The sequence below is a fragment of the Rhea pennata genome, chromosome 8 (assembly GCF_028389875.1).
Source record: "Rhea pennata isolate bPtePen1 chromosome 8, bPtePen1.pri, whole genome shotgun sequence".
Taxonomy (NCBI): domain Eukaryota; kingdom Metazoa; phylum Chordata; class Aves; order Rheiformes; family Rheidae; genus Rhea; species Rhea pennata.
The window spans coordinates 30812666-30831228 of NC_084670.1; the positions used below are offsets into that span (position 1 = coordinate 30812666).

Here is an 18563-nt window from a genome sequence, read left to right on the forward strand (position 1 = left end):
TTTCTCCTTCTTCTTCCCCCTCTCCCCTGGCCCCTGAAAAAGTATTTTAATCTGCAAATATTGACCTTAGAATCTTAATTTTCCTACAGTACTTCAGGTAAAGACAATTACATGTTTTAATAAACTTTGAGCTTCATTTACGTTGATTTGAAAGTATCTTAATTTAACAGTGATGTTAAAATTGAGGCTACAGTACTGAGGGTAATGTTGCTCTGAAATAAAGGAAAACACACTTGCTGTAGGACAGTTCTGCATCTCTTAATTTTTCTGTAATTTGATAATGTTATTGGTTTGTTTAGGTTTTTTTTTGAGTTATGTTATTTAATACTAAAATGATAGTGGAGCAGCTTCTCTTTGGTTTCAGCTACATATGGAAAAGGCACAAGCACCATCTTCTGCTCCTATTGGGATCAATTTTCTAATAAAGTTAGAGAAGGAGTGGGTCAGAACACTTTGGATTTGTGACCTTATGCACATTCCAGCCTATTTCTCCTTCCTTTCTCCTCTAATTCCAACCACAAAGCATCAAGTGCTTCTGCTGTTCCTGTTTGTTGTCATCTCAAGTAGGATGTGTAGGGTGAGCAACTGTAGAGAAGAAAATCTCCAGAAAGACAGATAATGTGGGAGAAGAAAGAATAGGAATGAGAAAGACTAGGGAAAGAAAAAAAGGTAAAGATGATGTTGCAATGTCTCCCTAATATTGCATTTCTGTATATTGGATTGTTCACCTTTGCAGCTATGCTCTAAAATACATTCTCAGTTATACTTAATACTGGTTGAATGAGATGAGGGTGGGGCTTCTAAACCATCGTGCAAAGTCAGATGTGGATTACTGACTATTTGAAGCCCTTGTAAAGGGTAGCATACCAATAGGGGGGATTTCCCCAATAGCTGAAGACTGACATCAGACACAAAAAGATCAAGTGGCCACCTAGATTAAGAGATAAGAGACTGTGGACTTTTGAGAAGGAAAAACCCACCAATAAGATCTCCTCCTCCTGTTCCCTTCTTATCAGTGGTAGTCTCACATCTCTCATGAGAAAAGGCTGAGAGAGCTGGGACTCTTTAGCCTAGAGAAGAGAAAACTGAGGGGGGGGGGGGAATCTTCTCAAGAGGCCAGGCTCTTTTCCGTGGTGTCCAGCAATGGTAGGACGAGAGGCAACGGGCACAAGCTGCAACAAAGAAAGGTCCAGCTAAACGTGAGGAAGAACTTCCTTACTCTGAGGGTGATTGAGCACTGGCACAAGTTGTCCAGAAAGGTTGTGGAGTCCTGGGCAATGTGCTCTAGGTGGCATTGCTTAAGTGAGGGGATTGAGCTAGATGATCTAGAGGTCCTTTCCAACCTCCACCATCCTGTGAATTGCGAATAACTGAATAGTGAATGCACACCTGTACTCTCTAAGTTCAGGGATGGGGGACTTACAGTGGGCTGGCATAAGACATTGCTAATCACTTTTGCTGCAGGTTAAGTGTCCTCAGAACCATAGCTAATTTTGAAAAGGGTGGTAGGCTTGCTTCTGGCTGAAGGAAACAACTTCAAATTTGTCTATTGTGTTGGTAGTGTGTAGCATTAGTAATGAAGTTCTCCTGTTTTTTCACATTTTGTGTTCCACTAAACCCAATATTTCTGGAAGAGCTGACTGTAGCATGCCTGCATGCAGGCCAGCATTCAGTAGCATGCCTGTTCGGTAGCTGCTAAAACTGGTCAACATATGGACCCTGCAAACTGAAGAGCATATTCTCACCACAGATCTTTAGATGTTTTAATGTGACCTTAGCCTAGAAACTTGTTTTAATTTTGTATCCAAGTAAATTAGTATTACCTCCTATATTTATCCTGGAAGTGAGGAGCCTGAAAGGTTTTCACAGAGCAAGGTTATATGCTTTCTGGACAAAAACCAGAAAAGCTTTGTGCACGCTCATTTAGCATTTCTTAGATTGTGACGATAACCCTTCAAACTGAAACCGGGCTATGAGTTAATATAACGAGGCTTTCCTTAGTTTACAGGGTCAGCTTAGTTTCTCAAGATTATTTCAAAGCTTTCGTGGCCCTGGGTTCATTTTGCTAATTTTGCTTATTATGGAGTTAACAAGACTGTTCAGTTTTACTGCTGCTATTCAGAAACTTGTGGGAGGGTGTGCAACTGCTGAGAATATCAGTTTTGTGTTGCTCCTTAGAAAAGCCAAGAGCAGAAGCAGAGGCTAGACAGCGACACTGGTATCTTTGGACTTTAAAAACAGAAAGAAACTATAAAAATGATTGATTTAGGTTATCCTTGAATGGATTTCAAAAGAAGTCATTTTAAGTGTTGTTTCTAGTCCAACAGCTTAATGTTAGAACTTGCAAATTAATGAAAGCATGATGATTGTTTTAAGCAATAAAAACTTTTCACGCAAACTTTTTAAATCAATGCAAGTTAAAGTCATTTGAGAAGAGAAAATTGGAGTCTCAAGACATATCAAAGTAGCCTTGAAGAGCTTTGAAATAATCTGTGGCATGACTTCCTTTCTCCTCTCCTGTTAAGTTACTAGACCCAGCAAAACTTGAGTTTCAGCTGGCCTGAGCTGGATTGCATAAACATAGACTTACTCACTGCTTGTGTTTTAATGCAGTTTCTTCTTGGAACACAGATTTTAACTGTAAAGCTTTCTTTGTGTCCACAGTTTACTTCAGTACAAGAGAGAGAGAGAGAAACAGTGTCCTTTGTGTTTGAGAGCTGATTTGTGGTTCCTCTTCTTCTGTAAATTAAGTCTTTTCATCTTTAGAGTAGCTATAAACCAGCACATCAGAAATCTAGTCCAACAGTTGGCACTTCTCAGGCTCCAATATAAGATATCTGAAGCTAAAATATCAAGTTCTTCAAATGTGACGTTTCAATAGCCGAAGGTCCTATACACTCTCTTTAAAAGTAACTTGACCAAGACACAACTGTAATATCAGTGATACTCTGGAGTTGCGCATTGATCAAAGAATAAATGTTGTGGTATAGGTAAGACCTATAGAATAGAAGCTTTGAACGTTTCTTCTTTAATAGCTTTACGGTGATATGGCTCAGATCTAGCTGGTTTTCAAAACTACTTTTTTTTTTTTTTTTTTTTTTTTTTTTTTTTTTTTAAACTCTGTGGCTAGATATCAAGTGAACCATGATAAATTTTATGTGGTGTGGCAGTAATGTGTATAAATAGTGAAAGCCTGCTCTCTGCAGGCTCCAGAGAATTCTTGCACTTCTCGATGAGGAAGATGAGCATTGTGTTGGTTTTTTCTAAGGCGAAAAGGTGTACAGCTTGGGGAAGGGTACAGAGCCTTTGTAAGCGATATCAGTGTAAAACCTGTGCTCTGTCCCAGTTACCCAAGGAAGCAAAATACTTTTCTACTGATCATAAGTTTTATGCTTCTAATCCAAGATTAAATTTGCTCTTTTTACTTAATTTTGATATATGGCTTTTTTAAAAAAATCTCAAGGGTAAGCAGAGGTACTTCATCAGATTAGAAAGGCTTTGTCTAGAGAAGGCCCCGGCTTATATAGGGAAATAGTATGTAGTTTCTGGCAGTTTTAGCATTTCAACTTGGGTATGAAGGTTTACAGTATAATAGTGAGGGAGAAGCTAATTTTTCATGTTAGAAGCAGCTGAGATCTGTTTTTCAAAGAGTCTGATAAATTTGAGTCTGATACAAACTGCAGAAGAACATCTAGCCTAATTTTTTTTTTCTTCCAGAGATGGATTATGTGGTTTAAGATTGATGTGCAAGATCAGTAGATGCTTAAAAGATGGAGTAGCCTGCCACAGCTAGCTGGTGAAACAGAAGTCTAGCAGTCTTGCTCTTCTGATAAAACCACTTAATCTGTTTTATTCACACAGTTTTATTGTTCTCTGTTTTTAAGTGATCATAGTTATTAATTGTATTCAACTTCTTTAGGGCTAAAATGTTTTAAAACGGCATTGCACTCTTAAGAGTCATCATTTAATTGCAAAGAAATCCCGCACTGTGTTTAGCACCTAATTAGAAATGCAGCTAGACTGAGAAGTTGAAATAGGACATAGCTTTAAGTTAGTTAACGCTAAGCTTGTCTGTAGTCTTGTACAGAAGTTATAACTCTTATTTTTGTGTATAAGTCTGTGCAGCTTCTATTTTATCCAAATGGTTAAGCTAAACTTGAATAAGGCTCTTGATAGGCGTCCTGTATCAATGCACAAACTTGGAGTATAATAGTAAAAGTGCAATGACTTTCTCTGTGCATGCCTTGTGGTAGCATTTCTGCTTAATAAAACACTTTTGTCATTTTAGAGATTGGTGGCAAAGCACATAACCATGCTTCTAGGTTCAGCTTGGCTCTGGTCTAATGCTCCTCTACTCTCACAATACCTGCATGGGTGGAGGTGCCTGGCCTTAATGCCAGCATTATACTCACTTGTGATCTACAGAAGCTGACATACCTTAAGGCAACACAATTACAGGCTGTTTGGACTCAGGTGAGCATTGCTAGTGATCTTGCTTTGCACCTGGGAGAAGGGTATATCCCCAGGTGCTGATTATAAGCAAATTTTCTCTTGGGTGTTAGCTGCTGTATCATACAGTGCAGCTGGCGTGTGAGAGACATTGGCAGTTGGTATTTGTTCCTGAACAAGAACGGCATCAAACTGAGGAACCTTTTACATGGCCTTTTCTCCTCCTCAAAGCCCACCTTGTTATGCTGGAGCAGGGAAGCTGTCTTTGAAACGTGTCTTGCAGCGGGTGAGTGAGAAAGCACAGCTGTCAAGGTGCTGGAGAAGCTGGGGCAGCACCTAGAAGGCTGTGTGGAGTTAAAAGCAACTTGGTCAAAGGATCAGTTGCTGCTCCTTAGGTAGGACACAATATTCCAGCCTACCATGAGAGGGTGCTACAATCCTTTAACTTTCCTGCTTTTGAAAGGTTTTTGTGTTAGGAAGAAGTAGAAGGGTTTTTGACATTACCATGGAAAAAGGTGTTTTAAATAAACTTTGGCTTATGAAAGCAGGCAAGATCCATAATAAAAAAAAATGTATGTAGCTGTTTTAGCTTTTAGTTGATTCACGTTTGTGTGAGATCTGCTTTTGCCTTAAAGTGCTAAAGCTTCCTTTTTAATTGTTTAGTTTGCTAGGCTTTATCCTAGTTAACCTCATCTGCCAGTAAGAGGCATTTTCCAACTGTTTGTGTATATTTTTCCAAATGTTTATGTTTAAAAATACAAACATTTCTTGTGTGAAAAGACAAATCCGATTCTTGTGCCAGTTGATCTGAGCCCTGAAATTAGAATTAATTCTAGTTGCTCCTGTGCACTTCTCTCTTCTATAAAATGGAAATAATGCTGGCCTGTCCTGTGGAGGTGTTTACACTTAAAACTCTTGCATAAACAAACACAGAAAAGCTGTCTGCAGGCTAAATGTTGTCATGTACTCTTGTCTCATCTTGGAGGCTGTTGGGGGAAAATGTGCTTGTTGTGGTTCTAGTGTATTTTCCAAAACGTTTGTGGCACAACAGTAGGTCTGTATGAAGGTTAGTATTTATCCTGAGTTAATTGTTTGGCTTGTCTTGAAATGGAAACTCAAAGCACTGTGCTTTGCTGAATATTTTCTATCAAATTTGCTTGTGGAGTCTGTAGTTGTAATGAATTGGCAACACAGTGAAATCTAGTATACTATTTGGTTGTGCTTATTGCTCTACTAAACAAAAAAAAATAAATTGCAGTAAATATTCATGTACTTGGATACTAGTTTGAGAGGCAAGATCTTTTGCAGAGACTCTAACCCTGATGTTTAGGGCTTAGGCATGTAATTGCCAAAAATAAGAGCACCTGACACTGTTGCAGAATTGAGCCTTGACTGCTGAACTGTGGAATAGTTGATATGCTAAATTGGGATGCATTTGTATTTTTCTACAAGTCACCTGTCATTCATTTAATGCTAGTCACTTAAAGTCATTAAATGGAACATATTAATGGATCATAATGGATAAAACAGACAACTAAAAAGGAGATAAGAAAATCTGTTTAAATCATAACTAAGACTGATTACCCCAGCTTATGCACTGTCATGTAAATGCAAGGGCATAGCTTCTGGTATGCTGTAGCTGTCCATCTTCTCTCCTGCACTCTCCTAAGTTGTTAGGAGGGAGGGGATCTAGGTGCTTTTTCAGGCCTTGGCATCAGGCTTTGGTGCATCTATCCATCCATTATTTCCTCTTACAGAGAGATTAAAACACTCTTCAGTACGCAGTTATCCCTAGCCTCCCCCCTCTAGCCTCCAGGGGCATGGATATGTAATACTTTAAACCATAAAAAGCTATTATAGAAGTAACATCTTAGCTTGTTAATAAGAAACGCGAGTTTTAGAATATAGAAGAAACTATTCTGGCACAGTGGTGTTTCATTTCACCAAACCAAAGGTTACCCTTCCAGGAATCATACTGGCACTTTTTAAAAATAAGATTATTCTGTGTGTTAGAGAACCAGCAATGTCATTCCATGTTAAATACTATGTGGAATGAGGGGATCTGTGGCTCAGATGAAGGGAAGCAAAAGTGAATGTCCAGGAATTGGTGTTGATGACAAATTAGGAAGAATGGCTATTTCCTTTCCTGTGAGCATGCAGCATTCTTATTCAGCTGCCTATATCTTTATTTTGAGCCCTGTCTGTTCTGAAAGTAAGACTGGGGTAAAGTCCCATAGCAGTGCAGCTTAGTCTGTTCCCTTGTCTTGCTATTCCTTTTGGATCTAACAACTCTGTTGTGGGGATCTTGCGTTGTTTTAAGGTGTTGCACTACCATTCCTTGTTTTCAAGTCTAGTTTCTGCCCCTACAGTTCCTTTCTGTGTTGTTCAACATACCAACTCTTCTGTTACTTCTGCACTTTTCATCCTTCCGATTATTTTCATAAGTTGTCTGGCTTCCCCCCTCCCCACCCCAATGTTTTGTTGCTTCCTTGAGTAGGCCCTCCTCTTTCTTGCCCCGCTAACACACCCAGTATATTCCTAACTGACTCTCGCCACTTGGTGAAGCTGAGTTTGTACCTCGGTTGCTTGCATGTGCTGACTACAGGGGGCAGCTCTGGAATCAAAATGAAAAAAGTTTCTCCTGATCTTGTGTCCTTTGTGTTGAAAGCATCACTCTTGAGTATGAGATACTGAAAAGATACTGTAATGAAAGCTCTAAGTATTGAACACTGGGAAGAAATGCTGACCAGTGCTAGTCTGAGTCTGTAAATAACTGAGTTTCTTTGCTTTAGAGCTTCCTGTGCACAGCAGGGATATTTCCCTGCTCTGCAGGGCTGTCAAGTGAATAAAGTATCAAAACTGTGAGGCACTCAATACCAAGTGCTGTGAAAATACGTTATGCAGTATCAAGGTATAACATTAGCGTGCCCTGACTGAGAATGTTCACTGGCAGTGAATTTAATGCATGTCAGAATGAGCATTTAGTACTAAGGAAGGGTACTGCCTGGTTCGCACTGCAGGTCATCACCTACCAAACAGGCAGGGCCTCGGCAGAGGCACGTGCTCTGACGCTCTGTATTCCCTCTTCCTCTTTCTCTGGAGGGAACAAGCCAAAGGCACAATGAGTTCCTTAAATTATTAAGTTTTATAGCAAAAATTGTGGTTCTGTGTGTAGTTGTGGTTACCTGAGCAGGCTAGGTGGTTACCTACTAGAAGATTAAGATCATGTTGTTTGGAAATAAATCTTAGAGCCATAGAATCAGTAAGGTTGGAAGGGACCTCTGGAGATCATCTAGTCCAACCTCCCTGCTCAGTAGGGTCACCCAGAGCATGGTAGACAGGGTTGCATCCAGGTGGGCCTTGAAGATCTCCAGAGAAGGAGACTCCACAACCTCTCTGGGCAACCTGTTCCCTGTGAGTGACAGAGCCCTGGAAGAAATTCCCCCTCATGTTCGGGCAGAACTTCCTGTGCTTCGATTTCTGCCCATTGCCTCTTGTCCTGTCACACGGGACAACTGAAAAGAGTTTGTCCACATCCCCTTGACACCCTCCCTTCAGGTACTTATATACCTTCATTATGACAAGATGCAGAGATCTTGTGCAAGTCTGGAAAATAATGCTGCCTCTAGAGACTTTAAAAAAAAAAAAAAAAACTTCTGTTTGGGATGAGATGCTGCTGCTGTTGTTATCTAAGAGTAAAAGAACAGGCTCGTCACCATGTGACACGTGTTTGCTCTCAACTTTGCATGTTAGCAGTCATGCAATTTTAAATCCAACAAGAAATACTACAGCTCATCTCAGGCCCGGTCTCGGAGGAGGAATGTCCTGTCCGTTCGGCAGCGTGCCTCCGAGGACAGCTGCACAGCGCGCCTTCACGCCTGCCAGACTCTGCTCTCCCCAGCGATCCCCACCCCGAGGCTCCAGACAAAAACAGGATGTGAATCGCAGCAGCTGCTGAAGTCTGTTTGTGAATCTTCGAGTAAGCAGTTATTTTGCAGTTTTCCTTTTTGTAACTCTCTAACGGTGCTTTTAAGGGCTACATAGCCCTGTTCAAGTTGTCAGGGTAAGCCTAACCTCTTTACAGAGGTGGTCTGAGCCCGCGTGACTGCCACTTCCCTCTAACCATAAACACTTGTGTACGCTATTTGGCGTCTCTTACGCTGCACCAGTGAGCTCTCAGTTGTCCTTCCTCTTTTCCCCTGCCCAGGTTGTACCTCGACGCATGCAGAATTTTCCAGTTATATTTTTTCCTTGAGAATAGGCTACCACCATAGCGGTTTCATAACGTTGGAGCAATGCCTATTAAAACTTGGCTGAAGCCTCCACACCCAGAGCTGAATATTTTTCCTCCCTAATTTAAAGGAATGACCTGCATTTTGTGTATTTGCCTTAGATTACAGCAGCCACCTTCCTGTATGAAGAACAAAGCCAATACTGTGTTTCTCCATAATTACATAGTACATGTCATTGTGTAGGAAGTCCTGCCCTGTCTTTGAAGTAAAATGGTTAAATTCCATATATTTTAGTTGAGTCATTCAGTTTCATTCCTATTGCAAGGGCATATGTCTATAGTACTTAAGGTTAATGGTAATCTCCCCTTAACTGGGCCAACAGTAGTACTACCAGTAGTATGAAGTCCATCATAACTAATCTCCACCATATTCACAGTACATAATTTTTAAAAGTTTCACTCAGGATTTTCAAAGAAAGAATGCTTATATTAATTTTTTTTTCCTTAGGAAGGTTTGTAAGTAGATCCAAGAAATACCTAATCTTGAAGTAAAAATTATAGAACATAGCCACCTTCAGAGCTGGTTATTTGAATTTCAGTATGGCTAAACTGGTGGAAAACTGTCAAAAGAAAAGCTTTTTCCCCTACTACTGTGCTCTTTCCTTACCAGCACTGGTTCTCATCTAGCCCTGTGGTGAGCCAGTCCAGGGAGCTAAACCACCAGCAAACTCGGAAGCGCTCGTTTGGTTTCCTGAAGCAGCACACTGCAGAGCAGACGGATGTGTGGGAAGCAGCAAAGGAGGCAGCCGGGAGCAGGGGAAGAACCACCTTTCTGGCAGCTGCTGCCTGCTAGATTCACTTAGCCACATGGTCAGCTGGCACCCTCAAAACCTTAAACTGGTTCAGTGGTTTTGTCTGTTGTGCTTTGAATAAGGCTTTTTTACAAGTCAGGTTTAAGATTATTTAAAAAAAACAACAGTAAACTTTGCACAGACACTTAGCATTGCATCTCTTTTGCAAGATTGCTGCCTGAAACAAGCCCCTTAAATCTGTCCTTCTTGTCTTTGAAATTCAGAAGTTGGTTAAGTTGGATGCTTAGAGAGTCAAAGGCAGGTATCTCTTAAGAGGTTACTTCCCCAGGTTTCTAAGAATAGGGGCACCTCTTACGTGCTTTAAGATTTTTTTTTTCAGTCTACTTGTTGAGTTCTTAGCCTTAATAGCTTTCCACAGTGCTATACATGTATGCCTTTAAGGAAAGGCTGACTGTATCCAGTGCTCATGAACAGCATCCCTTCACTGCTGTAACTGAACTGATGTGGGACTGACAGCTAAAGGAGAAGACTGGCTGGCCTTCATGCTAAACGAGGTGTGAATTTTAAGTTCCATTAAATAAATGGATTACTTGACCGACTTCTGTCAAGAAATTCACAGTTCTGTGAGCAGATCGGTTAGTCTAGTTTCTCTAGTGATTAGGATTCAAGTTTTTTTACGTTGGTAGTCTTGCTTTCTGCTGCATTTTACTTAAATCCAGTCAAACTAACTGATAATTGAACAGTCATATTTGATGATAGTAACAATGACAACAAGCAACAAGCCTAGATTAGTCAGTCCTTTTGAGGACTGATTCAATTTGGAGTATTTGATCAGCACAATTCTGTTTGGTATTATTCAGCTTTTCCAGCTTCAGAAGCTGGAAGGTGTGACCTGGTGTTTGCTTAGAATTAGTGGTCTTTCTGTTGAAAAGAGAACATTTTGGGCTGTAGGCAGGTCTCTCCTGGGCATTCATCATGCTCTCCTCTTTGCATTTCAGAGTTACGGATTTGTGCACTGTTAGTCTTTAGAGGTGCTTCAGAGGCTTCTCATTTTGTGGATACTGGTGATCTGTTTCTCTATAGGAAAGCATAACCTTAAGGAGTTTTCCCCCCAGAATCCTTGCTGCTGATGTATCCTGTTGGAGCTCGGATGTGCTGGGTGACCAGCATGACTGAATGTGCAGCCCTATATAAAATTTAACATTATGTTTTTGTGGTTGACTTCAGCTAAGGTTTAGAGGTTTAGATATCAAGACAATACATCCATATAAACATCTTTCCTTGCCTCACTTCTCCTCACCTTTTTTTGGTAGCTTTGGCACCTGCTCAGTTTTATAACCTGACCAAGAAGCTATTTCTAATCACCTCATGCAGTGTGTGGTTATATTGGCTTTGAGTGCTGAAAGGGGCTGGAAAGAATGGAAAGATTGTTTCTGGCAATGATGAGCAGGAAGCAGGTCAGTAATTCTGAAGACATTTTAACTTTCAAAATATTGCTTGGCTTCCTATCTTAAAAAGTCTTTCTAAGCTCAAAGACTCGTGTTAAGCCTGCATGGTGCAGCAGCTTTCAATCTGAAGATGGTTGTATCTGCTTCTGGATGCTTCATTTGCTTGCTGAATAGCAGTTCTTTAGCTGAGATGCATCTTGTACTTTACCACAAAGGTACTCCGTGAGGCTCCTTTTTCAAAAGCTTTGCAAGTTAAGTAATAAGCCACAACAGCATGGAATTGTAATCATAGAATCAGTAAGGTTGGAAGGGACCTCTGGAGATCATCTAGTCCAACCTCCCTGCTCAAGCAGGGTCAGCCAGAGCGTGTTAGACAGGGTTGCATAGGGTAATAAAGGAGTGCCCTAAAAGATGAGGATTTAGGTTGATAATGCAGAGGCAACTTAAGAAACCGACAGTGTTTGAGTACCTTTCAAATGTCTTCCAAAAGATGAGACTGAGTAGGACTTTGTTCGAACCAGTATCTACATGGGATGGGAAATGTTCTGTTTCAGCCACTGCACAGAGGAGAACCACAGGTATTTTGAAAACATTTAAATACATAATTGTCATGGATAAGTGCTGTAAGTACTAGAAATATAGCTGGAACTAGATACCAAAAGGCAGAGTTGCTTAAGTTTCTAACACCTGGACAAGACACAGAATACAAAATTCTGTCCCTCCTTTTTGAAAGGTTAAGTCAGAATTGAGTTTGAGTTCACTGTAATTTCAGATACTTATGTATCTGGTTTGGAATAGGCTTGTACAGAAGAGAATCGAGAGGGAGAATGGTTTTGCGAGAAGCATTTGCAGCATTGCCTGTTGTCTTGGAATTTCAGATTTGAAGACAGCACCTGGTATGCTGGTGTCGGTGCAGTGGCGAGCCCTGGTCCCAAAGGAAGCACTTAGTGTGGCTGGTTCCTGAAGGGATACAGTATAGCCCAGTGTAATCCAGGCAGTCAGCTGTCCTGACAACCTATATAGGCTAGAAACAACTGGGAATGTTTTTCTATGGAGTGGGAGGAAGAAGGAATGAGGTGGAACACTCACAAGTTGGGGCGGGGGGGGGGTATACGGGTATATTTAAAGAAGATAAAGGGACTTTCTTAGCCTCTCAGACCAGATGATGAAGGGGCACTTCAAGCAAGTTGCCTTCCAAATGTCACAAAATTAGACCTTGTTGGCCTCAAGATCAGTTAAAATTTACAAAACATTAATCCTAAGTTATGAATGAGGGAGATATGTAAAACCAATGTAAGCTGTGTGACACAACTGGCAGAAATCTTGCCATGAGTCTGTGAGTGCAGTTAAAGCTCTGTTTTCAGAGATCTTATTTTCTAGTTTAGGTTAAATCATGTTGCCCTTCACTGATTTCCCCTCTCTTTGTAGAGAATACAAATATCACTTCTGCTATGGGCTATAGGTTCTCCTATGAACTATATAGTTTGTCTTCTATTCTGTGTGTGACTTGTAAAAAGTCACATTTTCTGTTTTGTTCATGCACTTCATGTATCGGTGATAACTTGAAACAACTTGAATGGTTGTTTCTGAATATTTCTGCTTGTCGCTGCTGCCATTGCTGGTGGTGATGGTTTAAAATCTGTCCGTGCCGCAAGAGGCACAGTGGTATTGCTCTGCCCTCCTAGGTTAGGATGTAGCTCTTGATGCTTTGTACTCCTTGTCTCTACAGAAAAGCACATTACCTTCCACAGCAAACTCCACAGAAACATGTGTTGTAAATGGGTGCAATTTAAAAACTAACCTTTGCTTTACAGAGCAAGAGGAAATGAACTGCTGAGTGAGCAGCAATGTTAGACCTCCCAGTGGGAATTTCCAGCCCTTTCCCTCTTCCTTCCTCCCTTGGAAAATATATAGTAAATAGAGTAAATTAACCATTGGAGAAGGAGGCGCCCAAATGCAGAAGTAGTAATAGAGGCTAGAATAACCTTCAATTAAAAACAGCTGACAATATCCTGGCCAATCCCCTGGGCACCAGAGTCGTACCACCGCAAGTGCTGGCCGCAGTAGAGATGTCCCAGACAGCCGTGCCAGTATGAAGTGGGAGGAAGGCTCCGTAAATAACTAGCAACAGCTCTGATTCCCTGACTGTGTCAATACTGAGGTTTTTTCCCACCCTCTGAACAGGAAATATTGGTGAAGTAATTGTGTGGCAAACAAGTGTCCAAATGAATTTTTTTTTTTTTTTTTTTTTGCTGCCACTAGTTGTTGGATCTATTTTTGAAGGAAGTGGACCCTATTCTTGTCATTTTGCATTTCTGTTCAAAAGCCTCTGAGCAACAAATGAAGATCAGTAATACCTGATGATTTAACCAGGTCATACACTGCACTAAGCACTGATTATAGTGTGTGACTGCTTTAATGCCTTCACTTTGAGAAGAGTTACTCAAAATGGAGCAGCTATCAAATAGGAAGCTGAATATAGAAGACATTTTCTATATTTCTGCATTTCTTCAACTCGCATATTTGCTCCTTAAAAGCTGCTATTAGATTATAACAAATGTGAAAAGGCAGAAATTGAATAGCAAAGTGGTAAAGTTGCTGATAATGCCAAGCTGCTCAAGACAGAGACAAAGACTGACAGAAGAACTGCAGGAGGATCTTGTAGTATTGAGTGATTCATTGAGGAAATGGTGTGAAATTAAGTGTAAATTTGTGGAAAGTGACGCAGAGAAAAACAGTTCCAGCTTTACAAATGATGCTGAGCTGACTGCTAGTGCGATAGAATAGGAGTTATAAGACAGTGGCATGAAGATATCCCCATATTCAATGGCAGTTCAAAAAGCAGACTGTTAGGAATAGAGGGAAAAAATCAGTTAGGCAGCTTTAAAAATCTGTTTGTGCAGCTATGGGTTGAATACTGTATATAATTCTGATCTCTGCATCTGGAGCAGCGTATGGGGAAGGAGAGAAGAAACGCAAAGGAGGACTACTAAAAGACGACAGCAAGTAACTACTTCAGTAGCCGAATGCCTGAGACCAAAGCTCTTCAGCCTGGCAGAGAGATGGCTGAGGCAGGGATACAATAAAGGCATATAAAATCCTGGCTGGCGGAGAAAGGAGGATCGGGAGGGTTCAGCATCTCCCCTTGTAAGGCTGCACAGCATCAAATGAAGCTAGCAGAAGTCATGCTCGGAACAAATGAGAGCCGGTTCTTCGCCGTGCGGCGCGTAGCTGAGCCGCTGGTGACATTGCGGCAGGATATTGTGTGTGTGACAGGTTTAGTTTGCATGACTTCAGACAGCGACTGGACAACGTAAGGGAAGAAGCCTGTTAAGAAGGTTAAATGCAAAGACGCCAGCTCTGGCTCATCAAGTCTCTCAGATGCAATATGCTGGAGGCTTGGAAGTTACTCTGAAATAATTTCATTACCCTTTTCCCCAAGTAGCTTCTGTTGGCAATGTAAAGGCAGGATATGGGGCCATATATGACCCAGTATGGCTATTCTCGCGTAATTGAAGAATCCCAGTTGTCAGCTGGAGACTTACTTTTGTTGGCATGCTTAAGCCTTTTAATGAGTCTGAGAGCAGGGCTTGTTTTTCTTATCACACTTCCTTCAAATATTCTGTTGTTCTGATGTGAATAATAGGTCTCTTTCCATAATCAAGAAGTATCTCTACTTAAAAAAATCTCAGTACCTACTAACTTTACAATAAATGAAACATTTACTACCTCTGGAGTAGTGGATTATGTAAAATGTATGTTTGTGTCTTAGCTGCTTAACATTCAAGTTGAATATACTTGCTAGTCCTGTCTGTCTTCAATTATTTTTTTAACACTTCTTACTTTTATTATTATCAAATAAATCTGACCTCTACTGAATAATATTCATAACTAACCTACCACACAGTAAACACTATCAATCCACTCAATTTACTCATAATCCTTGTCTTTTCATTCACAGTTACCCTTCTTTGTAGTAGCACTGACTTTTAATTAATACACCGGCAATCCAAACAGTGACTTTTTTGTAGCGTTAATCCCCCAGAAAGGGGATTTTTGTGAACATGCTATTTCAGCGAGTCCGTTGTTGCCTCAATACGGGACTCAGACATATGAGGACTAAACACTGCTGCTAGTAGATTTGCAAAAACAACTGTAGCGACAGCCTGAAATGGCAAAGCTGTCCAAGCTGAGCTAGGAATTCATCCTGCCGAGCCCGGGGTTTGTGTTACCCTGGTTCTCCAGCAGCTGTTGGAAGCGGGCGGTGAATGGAGTCCCTTGTCTGCTCCGCGGAGCCGGTTAGGAGCGTCTGGGTTTAGCCAACGGGAAGTGGCACAGCAGCCAGTAACTAAGTATAGGTCAGAGAAACACAGCTATTGCACTCATATGTGCATGTTCACACTGCCCCGCGCACAAGTGGATCAGCCCACAGGACTGAGGAGGGACGGGCAGCTAAGACTCCTTCAAACCAGGACTAAGCCGAATATCAGATTCTGTGCATGTCTTTAACAAGAATCCGCATTTTTTTTTAAAAATTCCGCAGTTCAAGTTAATAGAGCCTGCGATTTTTGAGCACATATTCATGCTGAAGTTGGGTTTTTCTTGGATAAAAGGAAACACTGGTTTATTTTCTAAGGCAAGAGTATCTCAAGGAGCCAAGATCACAAGAGTTTTAGTCAAATGAAGTAAATATTTTAATAAGTCATCTGTCTTCAAGAAAAGAAAATGGCTGCAGACAATGCCTTGAAAAGCATGTTGGTTGCTGACAAATGAGGTTGACAGTTTTGATTTATTTTAGCTAAAGTACTTAAAAAAAAAAACAGTACTTCAAGCTGTGCAGCTTTGGCAGTTGCTGCATATTCAGTGTGGGTGGATGGAACTGAGAAGTCGCATCTGTGCTAACAAGCATTTTGGGATTGCATTGAAAAACTGAACTTGTTAAACTCATGTATTGGAAGCTGAAGCTGTATCAGCTCACCTGGGGAGCTCTGCCCACTGAATATCCTCCAAAAGGTAAGCAGTAGTGTTGCCTGTTCCAGGAACTTGCAAAAATCATTACATGGGCCTCAAGTCATGATATTTAATCAAATTTTGGCTGTTAGTTTGACTTTTTCCTTTGACTCTTGAGACTAGAAATCAGTGAGTTAGATTCTGCCCCTCCTTCCAAATTTTCCCCTCTAACTACAAAAGCTAAATATAAACTTTAAAAAGCCAGCTGAGAAACAGATGAACATGGTCATTTCCCAGGTGCTGAGTCTGAGGAGAGTACCTGATAATGTAGTACTTCTGGTAAGAGTTAATTATGTCACTTGGAAAGCAGCTTGAACATACATGTCATGTTAACTCAAAAGATGTGATCAGTCACTGCTTTACAAGTAGTCTTTTTGCAAGAGCTCTCACTGCAGATGTTCGTTTTTCCTCAACCTCCTACCCCACATAACACTGTGTAAGCAAATACCTGTGTTTGATTTGCTTAGAAGTAGACAATATCTTGACTTCAAGCTAGCTGGTATTAATGGCTCTTCAGGAATTCTGTTGGAGTAAAGTTTAATCCACATTAAGCAACTTCTTTCCCACAGCACTGATTAAAAAATGCTAAATGACTTGCTGTAAGCTTTCATAATGTTTGGCCAGCCCACCTTTCCTGGAGAAGGACGGGGTGATCTAATCCTCCTTACCCTTCATACTGCAGATGTTTACTGGAACCTACCGCAACTGAGGAAGAATGTCAAATAGACTTTTGATCTACATGTGTGCAGTTTCCCAGTTATCTTTGAAATCCTTGTGTCCCTTCGTAGCGCTCCTTTCCCTAAAACTGTCATTGTGGGAGTAGTTACTGTCCATTATAGGCAGGATTCAGAGGAACAAAGATTGGAACTTCACCACCTCTGTACTCAATGGAAAGAGGTATGTAACAGAGCATCTCAAGCTGGTGGTCTCTCTGCTTGTTTCTAGGTACCAACAATTGTAAAGCTGTCTAGCTTTATAGCAACTGAACAAATCCGTAGTAATTAAGGTAGCAGACATTTTGATACAGTATTTAGGATTTTTAAATAAGGTATATTTGTAGCTTGTCATTCTAAAAGCCCCCTTTTCTGTCTTATTTTAATTACATTAATTTTTCTCCCACTGCAGAAAAGCTTTTTCCATTGCCTGTTGTGCTGTTGAGTTTTGTCAGAATGAGCTGCATCATTTTGCTAGCTGCCTTTATTCCATTAGTGTCGTCCTTTCCAGAGTTTTGAGGTGAAGAAATATTATATGTAATGAGAGCTTGTTCAATGAGTTAGCAGCTTTTGTCCTGATTACATGCGAGTATGTTTGAAATTCTCTCCTGAAACAGCAGTGCTACTAAATGTTTCAGTAGCGGGTACAGTAACTTATAGCCCATATAGGCATAGAAGTTACTTATGTGCCTTGGATTCAACAAGGAATGATCAAACAGTTTGAAATGAGTACTATGGAGCTTAAGCTTGATTTATTTCATCATGGATTTTATACCAAAAAGGTATTTCCAGAAATTTGTTCTTTACAAGAGAGAATGTAGAGAAATTATGAATTGTTGCATTAGGTAGACATGGAAGAGAAACAGCATATGTGCATCAGTGTTATCTGAACAAGGAAACAGGCTAAGGACACCTCTAAATGTTTGATGGCATTAAAGTGTGAGGATAACTGGGACCAGTGAAAAGACAATTTCTTCTTTCAAATTCTGTGAGTTTGGGGGTGGTTTTGTTTTTTAATCTTGCATAACAAACCTCATATAAAGTTCAGGTGGACTCAGAAAAGGTCTTGAATTTTTCACACTTAGATTTAGCTCAGTTGGTTAGAGTATAGTGCTAATAATGCCAAGGTTGTGGGTTTGATCCCTGTATGGGCCACTCATTTGAGGGTTGGACTAGATGATCTCTAGAGGTTCCTTCCAACCTTACCAATTCTATAATAACTAATTGAGATCAATCTGTCTGACTTTTTCCACCATTTAAACTTCGGTGACACCAAAAACTCAAATCTTGTCTTTACTTGGATTTTATATCAAGCTAGACAAAAACATCTTCTAGATAAAGACCCACCACTCTAACCATGAAATAACTACAGGGAAGTACCTCAAGCAGCAGTGTCCTAGGTTTCAGAATAAATTTGTTCTTCAGAGCTTGAAGGAGAGCTTTTAGATTCTCATATAGTTTATTCTCGCTAACCAAAGATCACTTTTATTCACCTTTTCCTCTTTCAGAAATATTCTGATAATTGAGGCAAGAAGATTCTATCACTTCTGTGTGTTTTTTTTTTTTTTTTTTTTTTTTTTTTTAATGATTTGGGCTGTTCATGATGCAATTTTGTCGTTGACACTGAAGTCTCCTCCCACTCTGTTTCTCCCAGGCTGGGACCGTAAATAGAAACCTATTCCTCACCCATCTCAAATTCTTGGTTTGGAACTGTGTTTCTTGGCTTTACTTAGTGGGTTGTTTACAGTCCTTAAACCTTGTGCTGCTCTGTGGGAGGCCTAAAGACTAACTATGGATCGGTGCTTAGCTCAAGCAAACCGCGTTATTAAGAGTCTGGTTGCTCGCAGGAGAGGAACACCTAGGAATGGCATTTAGTTAGATTGCCTGTATTTTACCAAAG

The 18563-nt window shown here is 40.5% G+C and overlaps 2 protein-coding genes across 5 annotated transcripts in view; one reads left to right on the plus strand and one right to left on the minus strand.

Moving 5' to 3' along the window:
- Positions 1 to 18563, minus strand: part of SOAT1 (sterol O-acyltransferase 1) — a 72451-nt gene that overhangs the window by 51533 nt on the left and 2355 nt on the right. The window lies entirely within an intron of this gene.
- The window catches only part of ABL2 (ABL proto-oncogene 2, non-receptor tyrosine kinase), a 49371-nt gene that overhangs the window by 6599 nt on the left and 24209 nt on the right, over positions 1 to 18563 (plus strand). The window contains exon 1 of one of the 4 annotated variants that reach the window (XM_062581808.1): positions 15869 to 15953. The exons of 2 other annotated variants lie outside the window; for them this stretch is intronic. In XM_062581808.1, coding sequence (XP_062437792.1) covers positions 15887 to 15953 — 67 coding nt within the window. In that variant the 5' untranslated portion in view covers positions 15869 to 15886. Of the gene's footprint in view, positions 1 to 15868; positions 15954 to 16807; positions 16848 to 18563 lie in introns of those variants that run through there. One more of the 4 variants, XM_062581811.1, reaches the window with a different exon arrangement.